The sequence below is a fragment of the Protopterus annectens genome, chromosome 4.part0, assembly GCF_019279795.1.
Source record: "Protopterus annectens isolate FY-2018-M chromosome 4.part0, PAN1.0, whole genome shotgun sequence".
Classification (NCBI taxonomy): domain Eukaryota; kingdom Metazoa; phylum Chordata; order Ceratodontiformes; family Protopteridae; genus Protopterus; species Protopterus annectens.
The window spans coordinates 1,876,857,009-1,876,874,501 of record NC_056733.1 but is presented as its reverse complement, the minus strand read 5'-3'; the positions used below and the strand labels follow the sequence as shown (position 1 = coordinate 1,876,874,501).

The following is a 17,493-nucleotide window of genomic DNA, read 5'->3' as shown; positions in this document are numbered from 1 at the left end:
TACATGGAAAGACTGAAGGCCCTGTCACTGTACTCTACTGTATCCTACAGACTGCTAAGAGGCAACTTGTGCCTAGCCTACAGCGCAGTCTATGACCATGCCCTAATGGAAATGCTGCACATCTGCAAATCCAGTGGAGCAAGAGTCGCTCGCTCCAGGGATCTCAACCTAGCCTATGACATTAACAACATGCTGGAGAGACAGATTTATCTCCCAGATTGCCTCTTCTCTGGAATAAACTCACAACTCACAATCCACGTGAAGCAGAGCTCCTTAATAACCCTATTCAAGCATAACATAGACAATTGGATGAAAGACAGGTGCCACACCCAGGGTGAATTTACAATATCCCTCATGGACTGTGGGGACAGTCTTTGCTAATCATATACTTGCTGGGCAAATAACCATCTAACCAATGGCCGTTTGGGAACACTAGTATGACATAGTAGCCTCCTACAAACCTATGATTTTGACTGAGTGTTTGCTGTAGTAGTCCTTTAGAATGATTTTCTTTTTCTGAAACCATATCTAGAATGAATCACTTTCACTGTGAACAAAATATTCCTTTGTTTTTAATGATGTTTTTTTACAACTGGAATTTCCTGAACCTACTCCATTCCTCTTGTTGTTCTTGCACTGGAAGATGTTTTTATTACAGTCTGTAACTTGCCAGTTAGCTAGCTTGTTGCCCCTAAGAAAACCGAGATTTAAAGTTGCTCAGTCTTTTAGAATTTTAATTTTTCTAACCCTAGATCTGATCAAGCAGTGCTGTTCTTGCTAAATTCTGCTGCTGCTAAACATTTGGTAAATGCTAATCCCCCCATTCAGATGGCAAAAGCCTTTGAAATATTAGGGAAAATATATTCTTCTGCCACACACATTTTTAGAATTTTTAATCTGCAAACTTGCATGTTAAAGTTTCTGTTTGCTTCTTTTGAGAATATGAAGAACACTGTAGTTTCTTTTCCATCTTCTGAGGAAAAAAACTTCTTTGTATAATTTTTGAAGCAACTAAAAGCACTCTTATAATTGTCATGCAGTATTTTATATACCCTACTAATTATCCCATTTTTAACGGGAGCTTCTGTTCTAGACTCAGCCAAACACACCACCAGAGCTGATCTTTCACTTGGACTTTTCTATCTCTTTTTCTTTTGTACACCATTACGAATCTTTGGTTGGGAAGGCAGTCTCCAACCTCCAGTACAAAGTTTTGCTTGGCCTCGTCCCACTGTGTAACTTTTTTTTTTTGATTATTTGCTTCCATTACCTAGGTGCCTTTACTGATTTTCTCCAGTAAATTGCAACCTCTCAACTATTTTCTGTATCGCTACTTGCTGTCTTTTCTATTGATGAAATCTGCATTCTCCATTCCCATGTTATTTATTTATTTCAGTTTGTTAACCGGGAAAGGCCATTGGGACAAGGTAGCCCATTTTCAATGGAGGCCCAAGGAGAAAAGCTCCAGACAATATATAATGTATTAGTACAGCATATGAGAACAGCAGTTTAACATTCAATATACAGCAAGGCATGATTTTACATATATTGAAATATATGAGCTGAATCAATCACAAGATATTAGCAAAAACAATAAATTTATGTTCATTTAATACACGTATTCAAGCAAAGGAATTTTAGAGAGATGAATTGAAGCAGTGGCAGAGATTAGAGTAGAATGGAATAGGGATAGGTATCAGGAATCTGGTAGGATGGGTACAGGAGCACTCCCAGAGGGAGTAGAGGTGAGAGTGGAGTAGAGTTTTAAAGGATGGTAGGTTAGGGGTAGTTCTAATGTAAGAGGGACGAGAGTTCCATAATCTGGCAAGGGCGAATGATAGTAGAAGTTGCCCTGGTGCGTGTAAAGGCTTGTAAAGTTCTAAGAGGTTCTGATTTGTGGATCTAAGTGTTCTATGTGACTGGTGAAATTTTAGGGAAGAGGAGAGTGATGGACAGTTAGAAGGTTTGAAAATGAGCTTGTGTGCTGTAGTTAGTTGAATGAAATTTAGGTAGCTTGGGAGTTCCAACCAATTTAGAGCATGTAGGGGAGTTGCAATGGTGAGTAGAGGATTTGGATCCTGTGGCAAACTTTGAAATTTTGTTAACATTTGGAAAGTTTAGATTTTAGGGATGATTGGAGGTTAGAGAGTAGCGGAGATCCATACAAAAGGGAGGGTAGGTGGTAGATAGGAGTTGTCTAGAAGACAAAGAAAGGTAGCTCCTATGTCAATGAAGCATACCAAGTTTTTGATGAGTCTTTTTAATATTGGTTTGTAGGTGGATATCAAATTTTAGCTGGTCATCGATAAGAACGCCCAGACGTTTTGTATGGGGAACTATTTCAATAGTTTTGTTTAGGCTAAGTATAGAGAAGGATGCTTTGTCAGCAGCAGTATGTCTAGAAGGGGTAAAGATCATTATTTTAGATTTGGAGGCATTTAGGGCTAGGTGATTGTCAAGCATCCAGGACTCAGTGGAGGAGAAGGCTTCCTGCGTAAGGTTTATTAGTAAAGGAAGAGTTTTGGATGAGCAGATGATGGTGGAGTCATCTGCGTATTGCACCAGTTTAGCATTGGGGATCTTTTGGTGGAAATCATTGATGAAAATGTTAAATAGTAAAGGACCCAAAATAGAGCATGTAGTTTATAAAATCCTTTCTGCTGCTTTATGAATGTGTTCTGACTATTCACGTGGCAGATACCTAGTCTTAGATCCACATTTTCTCTGAACACAATTTGCCAATTGTTGCTTCTGTATCAAGGGCTGGGTTTGCTGATGCCATTCTGCAAGGCTTGTTGCTACCCATCCCATCCAGTCCTTGTCTTCTCCTTGTTATCTCTGAAACTTATCCCTTTAGTAAGGACTACTAATAGGGGAAGGAAGTAGTACAGTTGGATAAGAACTTATAGTATTAGACTTGACCAGATCATTTTAGTAGCATTATTTCTCCTACCATTCCTTCTTTCCTTCCTTGGGCATCCTGACCTGTAGTGGTATACTTGTGTCGCTGTGAAACTACCCTTTTCTCTTTCTCCCTTTTTAGGGCCTTAAGCCTGCCCTGATCTGGATAAAATTGGGAAGCCATGTTTTTCAGAGTTCCTGGCTCAGGGAAGCCCATATTGGGGGGGGGGGGGTTTGGGTACAGAGGACAGCCCCCCCCCCCTGCAAAAACAAATTTAAAGGAAAAGTACGATGTTCAGTCTTCATGCTTTTCCTGCATTTTCAGTCTTTGCATGTGCATGTTGGCACTCAGTATTACCAGTGCCAACTTTTCAATAGGAAATCTGATGTTCCTGAGGGTTAGACTCCCATCTGGCCTGGAGTGGGAAGGATACAGAGCTCTGGAAGTTGGACTGATATTGGGCCTTTTGTAGTTGGTCTCCGTAGTGAAGACTTGCCCAAAAGCGTAATCCTCTCAAATATCTATTATAAGGGTAAGTCCTTGCATATGTGTACTTTTACATTGTTGTGCCGCTATTCTCTGCATGCATGTCTTTGTGTATGGTAGGCTGGTGAAATGCACAACCAGGCATCCCACCTCCACCAGGAGGAACTGTAGAACTGTGTGCAGTCTTTACCTTTTTCATAAGAGTAAAGCTATACAAGCCATATTTGCCTTTCTGTGAGTCTTGGAGTATTTTGAGTGCAAAGAATTTCCAGCATATTGAATAGACATTTTGGATTTGAGACGAGTCAGATGTATTTTGACTGAATTTATTTGGATGGTATTTTGAGTATCGTATTAGAAATGTTTGAGTCTCTATTTTGCCTAGAAAGATCACAGGTGGTGCATTGTGTGCTAAGATGGCATTGTTCATCACTTCAGTGAGGCAGAGAAAGACACCTCAATTATCTTTGTTTTCTTTTTTAGCTGTCCTGGCATCCAGCCAGGGAAGGTTTTCTAGCTTTTGGAACAGATGATGGCAAAGTTGGCATTATTGACACGTACTCAAACAAGTAAGTTGAATTAATATTTTGAATATGACGTTTGTTAGGCAGAAAACACATGTCGTAACTTTTAAGACTTTTAATTTTTATTTATATTTCCTTATGAAACTATCATTGTAGAACATAACTTTGCATCCCTCCTGTACCATGTGCTTTGCTGTAACCACAACTAGAATAGTTTTCAATCTTTCTATATTTAGACTAACATATTATTCAACTAATTAATTGTCCAGCTAACCAATTTTTACATTGTATTTATTGCATTATTCATGTACAAACATTTGTTCATTCCAAACAAATGTGTTTCATCAGCTTCTTCTCGGGGCAGTCATTATTCATCTTTTGCTTTTTGTTGTTGTTTAGTCCTAAAGTAGACTTTGGGTGCATTGTAATTTTAGCACTTTGCCAACCTCTTCTTATTAAATATATATCTTTCCTGTCTGTCTTCTCTTCCTGTATCTTCAGACCAATCCCTTCATTATTGGCAATAGACCACCCTTTCTTGCCCCCTATATACCTGCATAAAAGTTTTGTTTCCCATGTTTTATATTGTAGCTTTATGCTCCTTTCTGTTCATAGGTAGGTACTAGGTTATCGGCTCTAGGGCCTATACTAGTCTAGCCAAAAAGGTACCTTGGCTTTCGCCACCCAAGGAAAATTATTTTCCTGTGCCTCTGTCGAGCAGAGCCACAGAGGTGATCCCTGGGGTGAATTTCCTATTTCCTATTCAATCATCAAGATTTTTCTTGAGTGCTAATGAGGAGCTTTGTTTGATATAGATAGATAGTTTGTCCCAGAGTATGGGAAGACTCTGGGACAGGAATCTTTCCCTCCAGCATGTTCTCTTTATTGTGGTGACAAGGTTTAGGTCCCTAGAGCATGTAGCTTGGAGGAATTGGGATTTCTCTAAGTGGAGCATGTCCAACAGCTCTGGGTTTGACATAGCTTTGTATGTTAGGCAGAGATAGTCTCTGAGTAGGCGATATGCGACGGAGTAAAGCTGGAGTTTTTTTGAGACTGTCTGCGTAGGGCATCTGTTTGAGGCCGGTAATCCTCTTTGTGAGGTATTTTTGCGGCCTTTCCAATTGTTGTAGATGTCTTGTGAGGTACATACCAAAAAGGGCGTTGTACTCTATAATGGGTCTAATGAGTGACGAGTAGAGGGGAACAATGACCTCCTTTTTTTCCTGGATGAGAAATTTTTTGTGATGAGGTGTGCCACGTAGAAGGATTTCCTGACTACTGTGGTGCTGTGATTATCAAAGGAGAGACTACTGTCTACCTGTGTCCCAAGGTCTCTTATTGCACTTTCGGTGTTAAGTAGACTACCCACCTATATGGTAGCTCATGGGTACATTGTTTTTACCAAAAGGGATGACGATGCACTTTTTGGCATTGAGCTTGAGGCCATGGCTTTGACACCAGGTATCTTTCTCAGTGAGGCCCTTTTGTAGGATGTCCACATCGTTAGGAGTTTCAAGTATGGCTCCTAGTTTGCAGTCATCCGCGAACTTCGTTAGCCAAAGACCTTTCTGTGTTGGCCTGTACTTCAGAAAAGTAGAAACCAAACAGGAGTGGACCCAGGACTGAACCCTGTGGTACTCCACTTGTCACTGGTCTGAAGTCGGATTTGGAGTCTGCTACTTTCACAGTGTGGGTTCTGTCAGTGAGCCAGTTGGCAACCCATCTTGTGACATAGGGATTTATACGTAGTTTAGTGAGTTTATCTATAATTCCAGAGTTGGGGGATGGTGTCAAAAGTCTTTGTGAGATGTAGATAGGCTGTGTGAACCACCTTACCCTTGTCTACGGCTTTGGTGACTGCTTCAAAGAAGTCTATCAGGTTTAGAAGACATGATCTGCCTTTTACAAACCCAAACTGAGTGGGGTCCAGAGTTTGGAGATTACCAATATCTTTGTTTATAAGTTCCATGATGATACATTCCATGGCCTTGCAGACTAGGCTTGTTAGGCTAATGGGGTGGTAGTTCTCTGGGTCCGTGGTGGCTCCCCCTTTGTGGAGTGGGATAACCATAGCTGTGCACCATTCAGTGGGCACAAAGCCTGAGGTGATGCTATGATTTAACATGGTGCTTAGGTGGGGTTGCCAGTTCATTCTGTAATTCATGTAGAATGCAGCCTGGGATGTTGTTAGGTCCCATGGATGCTGTGTTCTTGGCTTTGGAGAGTGTGATTTTTTACCTGTGCAGCCATAATTACAGGAACTTTGCATTCTTCCGGTATAGAGATGGGCCCTATTGGGGGGGGGGGGGGGTAAACTTAGCACTGAACCTATCTGCCAGGATGTTGGCAATATCAGTTGGTTCTGTATATTTAGTGCCATTGTGCTGTAACTCAGAGCAGATCTGTGTGTTGCCATTGAGATTCTTGACATAGCTATAGAATGCTTTGTGGTTGTCTTCAGAATCGGTGGCGATTTTGTTTTCATAACTAGCTTTGGAGGATTTTATGAGGGATCTCAGCTTCTTACTGAGGCTGACCAGGGAGTTCTTTCAGTCATGGGATTTTACTCTTTTATTTTTCTTTTTTTGTTTTTGCAACAGTTTTTCTTCTGTTGTAGAGTTTGTTTATGGCAGGGGACCACCAGATTGACTTCCTTTTTTTTGGAGGATAGCATCTTGGTTCTGTTAGGGATAACACGATGCATGCACTCATTTAAGTGCTTATAAAGTGCATTTGTGTAGGATTCAGCAGTCGTACCTCTATTGTCTGTCTGCATGAGTGTCTGGAAGTTTGCCACTTCTGTCTTAAGAACTGTGAAATTGGCTTTGGAGACATTTTTTACAGTGGTTTTCCTAATGGGGGGTGGGATGTGGATGTCTAGGCTGATTAGCTTGTGGTCGGATCTGACCAACAAGGAACTGACCTCTGGTGTGGAACACTGGTCACCCATGTTGGTAATGACCAGGTCTAGGATATTGCTGCCCTTGGTGAGGGGTGGTAAGTTGATCCAAGACGTTGGAATTTATAAATTCCAGAAAACATTGAGCAAAAGAGTAATTTTCCCAGTTAATGGTGGGATAGATGAAATCGCCCATTATTAGGGTGTTGGTTGTACCCTAATATTTTCCAGTGTATCAAGAAATGAGGAGTGGGAATTCTGGGGGGGCATGGTGGGGGATCTGTAGCAAGTTATAATTTGTATTGCGGTATTGCCTAGAGTTAGTTTTACTTGGATAATCTCTGATGCATTATGCTGAGCAACTAGCCTGGAGGTGTGAATATCCTTAATGAATATGGACACGCCTCCACTTTAGTGTTTCTGTCCAGGTTAGGTGTCCGAAAGGTGTGGTATGAACTATAGCCTGGTAATACAGGGGTGCTCTCTGGAGCCTTGAACCAGGTCTCTCATTACACAAATGTCAGTGTTCTCCATTTTAAGGAGTGCCTCGAGTGAATGCATTTTGAGATTCAGATTTCTAGCATTGAGTAGCGTTACTCTCAGATTTTGCTTGCTTGTACCTGTTACAGTGGTGAATTTTTCATTTGAACCTTGCCTAAAAAAGTTACTATAGGGATGGCAAGAGCCTTAGGCAGTATCCGGAATCCCAAGGGTGACAGGTGCAAGCCATTTCTGGCAAAGCTTCGTAGTCTGTCAATCATGTCATCCCAGGCAGACAGATACTGGATCCCCTTAGAATGACACCAGAAGCTTAGAAAATTGTTGGTCAGTCATTTTGTCCTTGTACTGTGGTATCATTCTGAGTGAAGGCAGGATGCTACTCAGGGCTAGGGTCAAACCTGCCTGGGCTACAAGATCGGAGAGCTCCTCCATATCTCTTCAGGTAATCCAGGGAGGTATGTCTCAGGTCATTCGCACCAACATGGACAATGACAGAGTCATATTTGTACTTGTTGTGGAGTGACCGGAGTGCGTGCGTCATGTGGCTGATCCTGGCACCCGACAGACAGCTGACAGTAACTTTCTCCTTATTTAGCATGGTGAGTGGAACATCAGTGTGCCTGACTATAGAGTCACCTATGACTAGAGTGTTTGGTACGTTGTTATGACTTATAGGCTGTAGTTGTGTCACATTGAGTTTGTGGGCTGTCTCATTTGGGTTGTGTTGGGGGGTGGAGGTTGCATGCGTTTCTGCTTTGGAGGTCTCTGTTGCTTGAGCAGATTTTTATTGAGAGCCTCTGCGAATGTAGGTGTGTGTTTTTGTGTTTTGGTGGTGTAGGTTTTGAGGGACTATGTGATGAGTGTGGTGTGGTGCAAGTGTTTACCTTCTCCTCTTGACTGTCTAGTCCAGTCTTGGGTGAAGACAGCTTTGCTTCCAGTTTGGCTGTATAAGTGCATTTCTCACAGGTTGTAGTGTTGGGTGTTAGAAGGAGAGGGTTGTCTGTGTACATGAGGCAATTGCTGCATTGCCCCAAGATGCCCATATTCATCAGGTACACAGGAGAAAACACTGGGAGCTGACCCATAGACATGCCTGGATAGGTGCTTATTTATTAAGTACTAAAAACTGTTTTCCTCTAGACAAGTGAGGAAAGTTGAGTATTGTAGTCATTTGCAGCTTATGTAGTGCTTACAATGAGTTCTGAACAATACCCTTTTAGAATAACAGACACTGAGCCTTCAATCAGCAATTCCCAATTTAGACGGATGTAAGCTACCTGTCCTGCCAAAACAGTGCAGACCACAAACCTTCTTAATGTAAAACTAGTCTGAAGCCCAAGGCTAAAACCGAAAGGCTTAGAATAACCATTACAATTTAAGCTACTACCAAGCAGTAATAAATGCAGCAGAATAAATGCAATTGAGTACTTTTAAGAAGAGGCAAAATAAAGTGCATTTTTTTTTTTTAATAAAGTGCAAGGAGAGAGGGAGGAGGAGCAGAAGAAACTAAGTGGGTTGGCCTTCTCAAATGTTCTCTCTGTATTAAGTAGAGTGAACACCAGACTGGGAGGGGTGTCTCAGATCTAATTTACAGCAGGGTGGGCAACTGCAAAGCCACCAACTATATGTAGAGAGATCTGCCACATTGCTGCCTGTGCTTCACTCTTCAAAATTTGTTTGCATATTTTTCCATTTTCTCACCTCAACCAGATTATTCACACCCTAAGGTAACATTAATTCCAGCAATTTATTTTTAGGTTAATGATTTTCTTTTTAGATTTCTTATTTTTCCCTTGCATCTGAACTTTATTCCTAGTCTCTCAACTCAGCTGTGCTGCAGCTGGTCCCATTTCTAATCTTTTGTAATCTTTTGGTCTGTTAGGTTAAACTTGCAATCAAGACCACCCCCATTTCAACAACAAAAATCTAACTATGTACAAGTACATTTTTTCTTTCTTCCATTTCAGGAGCTAGGACTCGCAAGTAACAGTTGATCTGCCATTAGCTTTTGTCCCCTAAACAGCTTATCCAGGTTCTACCCCCCCCCCCCAAACTGAGAGCTCCAAATATGTATTCTCTTGTTTGTGTTGCTCTCTCTCAAGTCATGCAATCCTAAAATCTTTTCTGTGTTTTTAATACATTCATAGCTAGGCGTTGTACTAAAAAAAAAAAAAAAAAAACCTTAATCCACTTCAAAGTATTTTTGCTCATGGAATGTAACTTGCTTTTACACTTCTAGTGGTATTCCTGAACTTTCTACCGTTTTCCCTTTAAGAGCTTCAGTCAATCTATTTATTTGACAAATTGAGTTAAGATCAGCCTTTGTAGTAGCCAAGACTGCTAATTATGCTATTCTCTTCCCTTCCCCTCCTTGTCAGAGATGACTTAACTCGGGATTCCCTCATGCTGATCAGTAAAACTCTCTCCAGTCTCTCTGAAGACCTAAGTGACTTATAACCTTTTTTTCAGTACATTAATCGCAGCTAAAACTGTATAGTGACTTTTAAAACCTGACCTGCTATCCTTGCAGTCAACACTTTAAACAGTTTAGCCACTCCTTGTCAGGCTCTGACTACATCGCAGGCAACCTGAGTTTGAGTAGCAGCTTAGAAGCTTGTAGAAGCTGGCAGTGGAGGATGAGAGAGTGAGGCTGTTGCAGGTTTGCCCATTCTGAGGGGAAGAAGCCAGCTCTGGCTCATCACATGGGTGATGCCTAGTTGGGTGCCTTTAGTGTCTACCCCTTGGAGCTTGAGTATATTGAGCCTTCTTTGTGAGCTGAGTGAAATTCAGCGTACTGAGGCACACTTCCCCCTCAAAGAGGAGCTATAGCGGAGCTGAGAAGAGCCACTGCAGGGAGTGGGGTTCTCCACTAGGGGTGGAGATGGACCACCCCGCAGGACCAGCAAAGGTACCCCCACTCCTTACCGCCCAACTTGCCACAAGCAGATGAGCTTATGGGGGAATCCCAGGCAGGAATGAATGGGCCCAAGTGCTGTGGTTTGCCTGGGAATCCCCAGCTCCTTTGGCCACAGAATGAATAGACCATTTCGGTGCGGGTTTGTCCTGTGAGGATGTGTAAATCGTTTTAATTCAGCATTTTCACGGTGTACAGAATACATCATTCCCCCATCTCCCACTCCCTCTTGCACATTTTCTTAGTTCCACAGTTTTATGTAACGGGTGAAAAACTGCATTTATTCATCTGTCATTTGCAAGTTTAAATTCTGTAAACAGTACGCACTGCTTTTCATTGATGTGCTATTTAAAGTTCCATTTTTTACGTTGTGTTTTAAGTAGTGTTGGCCCTTTTTCTTAATTTTTTTGCTTAATGTCTTTAAGGGGATTCAAATCTGTTCACTTTTGCCTTTTCCCATACTTGAGAATTCCTGGATTTCACTTGCTTTTTTAAGTTTTCTCTGGAGAACCAGGAAGAACTTTGTTACACGTCTCTCTCTCAGCTTTACATACTGTTACTTTATCTTTCTTCTGGCTGCAGGAACCTTCTTCACATCATTGCACTCCATTTCTTCACCTGTTTTCTGCAGGTCTTCATATGCATGCTCCAAATCAGTGTAGATTGTAACTTTTAAAGAGTAGAAAACTGTGAACCAGGACACAGAAGCCTAAACCTCGCCTTCATACCTTTAGACTTTTTATGGAGAGAAATGCTTTTTGTGGCATGAATGTGCCCTGAGATATCATTGTTCATAAAAGCTCTTGTTTCAGTATTGATCCCCTTTCCATAGTTTGGACAAAAGTTCCTCTTTAGGTCTGGAGTTTAACCCTGGTCTCTGTTGCTTCCTTCACAGTGGCCTCAGAATATTCACTAAATGAGCTTTTTAATTTTTTACATCTTGCAAAAAATCACAGCCCACTTACTTGTTTGCTGTCCTTTCCCTCTGCCGTCTCTGGCATAGCCATAAACCTCTGGTTTTCTAGTGGAGACCTGTCCTCCAGTTCAGTTAATTTGTGGCTCAGATCTTCGCACTTCAACTCCTTTTCTTAACTAATGACTGGGTTGAAGTGAGATGGTGTCTGGTTAAAGTTTCTTTGATTTCTTGCATTGCTTTTGTACTTGTTGCGATGTTTAACAATTTCCAACTTATCTTGAATATTTCTGCATGTATCTGATCTCTTCTCTTTTCCAGTGTGGTACATGCATTCTGTCATTCTTTAATCGACTTTTCCTTCTTATGGCATTTATTCACATTGTTTTCAGTCAGCTTGCTATTTGCAGTTTAGTATTTTCCTTTGTTTGGCTTTTTGGAAGTTATAGACAACTGTGCGGTATTAACCGAGTCTAGATTGTTAAAATGTCGGGTTTTTAACTATTTTATTAGAATCACAGCCTGGAAAACTTTTAACTCTGTACTCATCTACTGCCAAAACTGGATGTTCTTTGTTTCCAATTTCTGGCATATAAGTTGTGTTTTGTTTTTATTAGTGATTTAGGTCATCTCTGTTTCCAATTCTTGATAAATAAGTTGAGCTTTGCTTTTGCTAGTGATTTAACACTTGGTTGTTATGCATGCTGATCTTCTGGTTCTCTACCATAACTGTATTCAGTCATTTATTACCCATTGGACATCAATTTATTTTTTTATCATTGAGCTCTAGCCTTCCTAACCATGCTTTGGCATGGGGGGGGGGGTGTAGTATAAATGTCTAAACATGGAGTGACCAGCAGGTCTTTAGTCTTTACTGGAAATTCGTTTATTCTTCTTGCTGCTTAGCTGGCTCCACCAGCACCTGGTTTGTTAGGGTCATAGTTAAGCCTTCATCCTTGCATATCACAGATCCAGTGATGTTTAACCTTTAAAGTGTATTTTTATTGTTTGACTGTAGTTTCATCTCACTATACTGAATTTTGTTATACTTTATTATGCCTGTTGTAACATGTTTTTCAGAATATTTAAATTATTGTTTTAGCAAAGTAATGGTAAAAACAAGTTTAGAACACTAAATTAGTAAAACAGACCAGCTTTCAACTGGTTTTGCAAGAGAAGAGGAATGACTAAGTTGTAGGAAACTAATGCATTGCAGAAGTTGTTTCATTTCATATTTGGAGGCCATGGTAAGGATATGAAATATTATGGAGTAGTGAAATCAGAAACAAGAAGGTGAGCGTTTTGGTAGAAAAACGCAACCCTAGTAAAGAAAATGGTGAATGCATTTAGCAGGATGTTTCACTTTAAGGTGACTAAATATGGCCATGAAGCAAGACTTCTGTAGAATTTTCAGTTCTAAATTAAGACACTGAAAGCCACAAATTAAACTAACTGGTTTTAATCCACACAATTTGTAAACAGCATTTAAAGTGAATGGAAGAGTTATTACTTTTTGAGCTTCTTTAACGCCATATGAGCAGAATGTTGCATGTGCAGCAGTTGGCAATAAAGACTGGTGCAAGGAAGGCATTGGTAGCTGTAGGCTTACATAGTGCTCTGTAGTATGATGCGATTAGGATTCTGCTGCTTGCTTGTGTCCCCTACTGAGGGAAATTAGGTGGGTCTTGTCCTCTGGGGAGGGGTGTAACCAAAAAGTATTTTAACCATTTGATTGCAGTTTATATTTTAAGGCATTCTTGGAGCAAGTATATCTTAAAAGCAAGTGTGATACTTGGACAAGTGTTGTCATTGTTGCTGTACTTGTTTAAGGTAATCTCATCTTCCAAACAGTATTGCTTCTGCATTCAATTTCTGTCTTACTGAATGCTCTAGAATATTGCTAGTGTACAGGAAAATGTCTTTAATATCATTTACACACGTTTGTCTTTGTAAAAGCTCATTGGAACTACCATTTTCACATTTCATTATTTTATAAAGCCAGTTCACAGTACTGTTATGCCACATTTACTGGATTTAACCTATTTTGATTGAAGTTACTGTTTATCAATGTTCGATATGAATGATATTCACAAGTTTTGTATGGATAGAGCCAGTACTTTTGAGATCCGAAGGCAGGTTCATAGGTTAATACCAGGCAAACCTCATTTGTGGCCATTTAAGCCTAGCCATTTACCCCATCTGAGAATCAAACCCTGGACCTTGTGTTTGTAAAGTAAACACCTTAACCATTATGTCAAGTACATCCTTGTCGGCAATCAAGACTTTAATCTGATATCTGAAGCTTTCCTAGGCTAGCTATCCCTCCCTTTTTAAATGGTCCAAATAGGCCAACATTCAGCTTTGATTAACAAAATGGCACACAAATAATGCCATTCCATCAAGCTTCCTTTACACATCTCATTTGAAAGTGCTTGCATTGGAAAATGTCTGTCCCCAATATTCTCTCATTTTTCGTCTTCTTTAACAGAAACATTTTTATACAAGTCTTTTTTTTTTTTTTCTCTCTTACATTAATATTTAGTCTTTTCCTGCTTTCTTGCCAACTTTCAGGTTAGTATACTCCATTTTTTTGGATGTTTTTTTTTTTTTTCTTTCCATTTTTACTCCTCACCCAGTGTCTGTGTTTTGGTCTCATCTTAGCAATTTTTTTTTATTCTTCCACTGTAGTTCAGCAAACCTGTTACTACCCTGTTTGTCATTGTAACTTCTATTCCCTGCCTGAATTGTCTGTTTCTTAGTACTTTTGGATACTTGTAATGTTTGCAAAAGTTTCTTGTGATTACTGTAATATTGTTGTTACCTTCGCGTGTGAGTGTGTGTGTGTATATTTAATGCTTTTGGCCACTACTGCTAGCTCTGCCAAAAGTTGTTGGTGACAAGTTGCTAGTTGTTGCTGTGGAAATCAAAGCATTTAAAAAACAGAAGTATGGGCACAAAATCACACAGCAACAGAACCATGATTTGTGTGTTTGTTTGAGAGCTTTAACCAAGAATATGAAATAGTATTTTGCTCATGTGACTGTTCTGGAAGAATAACAATTTGCTATCAAAATATTAGGAAAGCTGTATTTCCACTCCCTGCTGGACTTTGACCTTCAGCTTCCACTCAAGATTGAACCCTTTAGGCTCTGGGGAATGAATCCTTGGTTGAGAAGCCTAAAAATAAGGAGAGGGATCATAAGGAGAAAGCAGGACAAGTGTGAGAGAGGTGATGAGTAGAACAGGAAAAATTGAGATTCCTCTCTTGTTTGAGATCACAAATCTCTGAGACAGAAGAGATTCCCTCTTTTCCATCCCCATGTTTGGCCTCTGGTGGAAGTTGGGTGTTATTTTTCCCTTCATTTACCAGTGTGGCTGTCCATCACGAAAGGCATGTGAATCAGGAAGGCAATCCAAAAGCTATACAATCTGTTAAGAGTGCTGTAAGAAAAGGTGTTAAACCTCTATCAAAAACGAGCCATGAAAGAGGTCTGACCAGATCAAAATGGATATTTTATTACTGCAAGTTCTTAATTCCAAAGATGGTGGAAGCCCTTTTCAAAGTCTAGCAAATGATAAATCAAGATCTCTGCCCTCGCTGCTCAGAGGAAGACTGATGCCTTTCTTCTTTGCCTAGTTTTTCTGCTATTGATTCTCAGCTTTCTATACCAGTCCTTATTTTAGGCCAAATTTCACTGATAGAGCACCAACATTCACAATTGACAGGAGTTGTGATCCCAGTTTCAGGCTTGTAGGCATTAGTCTTCAGCACCTTCAATATCAACTTTGCAGGGATGGCCTGATGATTTCTGTGTCAATGCTACAGGTATTGGGGAACTTTCAACCTTGTTCAAACTTGGCTTGTTGGTGCTAGCCCTGATTCCATTGGACCTGTTGGTAGTGATGCTGAGGTTGGCCTTCAGAACCACTGTGTTCAGTATTCGCCTTTCTCGGTTGGGCTGATTGTGTTTGACTCTGGATATATCTTTTTGGGTGTGACATAAGCCCCAGTGTGTTTCAGCAATGACGACTTGGGGGAAGGAGGTCAATCCCATCAACTCAAGAGATAGTGTCTGTGTCAGTGCAGTTGTAGAACCAGCTGCATTTGCTGCCCTCTGCATCTGTAGGGACTTCAACCTTCACCTGAAACATTTCTGTGCCTGGAATTTTGGCCACCTGCTGTTTTTTTTTTGGGACATAGTCAGCGGGCCCATGGATGGTCTAGTGTTAAGGTCAGTCGTCTTCATCTTTCTTGGACGCATCCCCTCCAAGGTTCAGTAAAGCAGCACATGAAAAGAGGGAGGCCCTTGAATTTTCTTTATTGCTTCATACCCTAGTTCTTGAGGGTGAGGCTTGTAGATTCCTACCCACCACAAAATCCTCAGATTCAAAAGAGTTTCGGGATGATGAGGCAGAAAGCAGGGTGATGCCCAGATTCTGTGACATCCCTTCATTATATCCTGTAGGAGTGATTCCATACCTCCCAATCTTCTTCCTTTGTGGTTTCTTCATAAAGTATGATGGTATGGCTAGTGACTAGGACGTTTTGGGAAAGCCCCGATGTTGTGGCACCTAACCAGAGGAGGAGAGAGAGCATTTTCCAGACTTCCAAAAACTGGACTTGCTAGGCTGCTAGCTTTCATGCCAGATTCCATTGTTGTGCTAGCAGCCCTTAAAAAGGCTCCTACTCCAGAGTCCTGCTGACCATCACCCCAAGTAAAGATTATTTTCTTAGGAAATGGACAAGTTTAGAAGTGAGGTTACATATCCTGTACTTTAATTCTGAGGGTAGTGAACTGCTGGTCTCATGTTGTTTCCTGTGAGAGAGAGCTGATGAACTGAGCATGTCGGTGAATAGCCTTCCCAATAGAGAGTTGAGATTGGTCTCAGATGAAAACAGTGTTCACAGTTGCAAACCCTAGTTCAGCTGTGTGTTCAGGGAGAGCAGCAGGTGTTGGTGTTTGTTTTACAGATTTCATTGAGGATGTCAAGGTGCCTTTTTCTTCTTTGTCTTTTTCAGTTTGTCATTGCCTTTGACTCTTCAGTTAAACATGTACTAGAGAAAACGATAAAACAAGGCCCAAGAGCCTTGTGACTGTTGATGCAAAATTCAGTTCCCCCCACTGACACGTTCTCATGCAAGTAGTGGAACCCTTATCAGCTTTGGCATATTTGTGGTCAACAGCAGGAAAATCTGAGAGGAACTGCTGTGGCAATTTCTAGAAATGCCATCAGGCAAAAGGTAGTAACAGCAGAACAAAAAATACAGTAGTCCTCCTTTTTTGGAGAGGAAGAACACTATAATTACGAAGACCTTTCCCAATTATCCCACTCCAGAGGCAGTCTGGGATCATCTGTCCCATGGCTTACCAGTGCATCTGACAATCATGCGGAACAGGTGGATCAGGACATTACTGTACATTGACTGTACACTGCATTTTCACACACCCGCACCCCCCTTGCTTAAATGCTCATCTTGTCAAAAGTGCAGCAAGAAAAGAAGTGTTGTTTCTTAAAAGCAAGGCATCCAAGAGTTCCCACCAGTACAAAAAGGGTCAGTTTTTTACTCCATTTTCAAAGGTCAAGCACATCTAGACCAATAACTCAACCTATGCAGCCTAAACCAGTTTATCCTCAAAAGTCCTCAATAGCCAAAGTGCAGTCTGTTTTTCCCCTCTGTCTAGTGGAAACTGGATGTGTTCTTTGCATCTCCAAGATACCTGCTTTTACATCGGAATCACAGGTAGTTCTGAGTCCAGGAGGTTTCTGTTCTTCGAGGCATGAGCCAAAATTTATGAATTTTGTACACTTCCATTTGGTTTCAGCTGATTCTCCAAGGTATGTACATTTGCATGTCTTTGATTGCAGCAGACCAGAGGCTGCAAGAGTTAGGTATTTCCTTGCGTAGATGACTGGCTCCTGGCGGGTCCAAATTCAGAATGGTCTAATTCTGGCAAAGGAGTTTTTCAGTGTTTGGTAACTACAGTGAGCACTGGAGAATTGCAAGTGGAGCTCTTTTAGGACATCACTTTGATCAGATGCATGCTGAGCACTCTATCTTAAAAAGCACTTCTGCCATTGGACAGATTCCTTTCTTTACAAAATGTTGTGAATTAAATAAAGCAGTCCAAATTTGTCCCCTTTCTCTGCCTCAAGGATTTCAGACTCATTGCAGCAACTATCTGCATGGTTGAAAATCCCAGATATTACATGAGTGTGTTGAAGTTGTTCTTAAAAGTTCACTGGTTGCAGCTAATTTGCTGTGTCCAAGACTGCATATTTTAATTAATACTTTGGGTACTGTACACAGAATTTAACTCTGGGCAGTCTTCTTTTAGTCCCTGTCTGTGTCGT

General features: G+C 40.8%; 1 protein-coding gene across 3 annotated transcripts in view; it reads left to right on the top strand.

The window, feature by feature from the left end:
- The window catches only part of GEMIN5 (gem nuclear organelle associated protein 5), a 1,677,795-nt gene that overhangs the window by 200,897 nt on the left and 1,459,405 nt on the right, over nucleotides 1-17,493 (top strand). For all 3 annotated transcript variants that reach the window (XM_044069545.1, XM_044069544.1, XM_044069546.1), the window contains one exon: nucleotides 3,872-3,957. In XM_044069545.1, coding sequence (XP_043925480.1) covers nucleotides 3,872-3,957 — 86 coding nt within the window. The remainder of the gene's footprint in view (nucleotides 1-3,871; nucleotides 3,958-17,493) is intronic.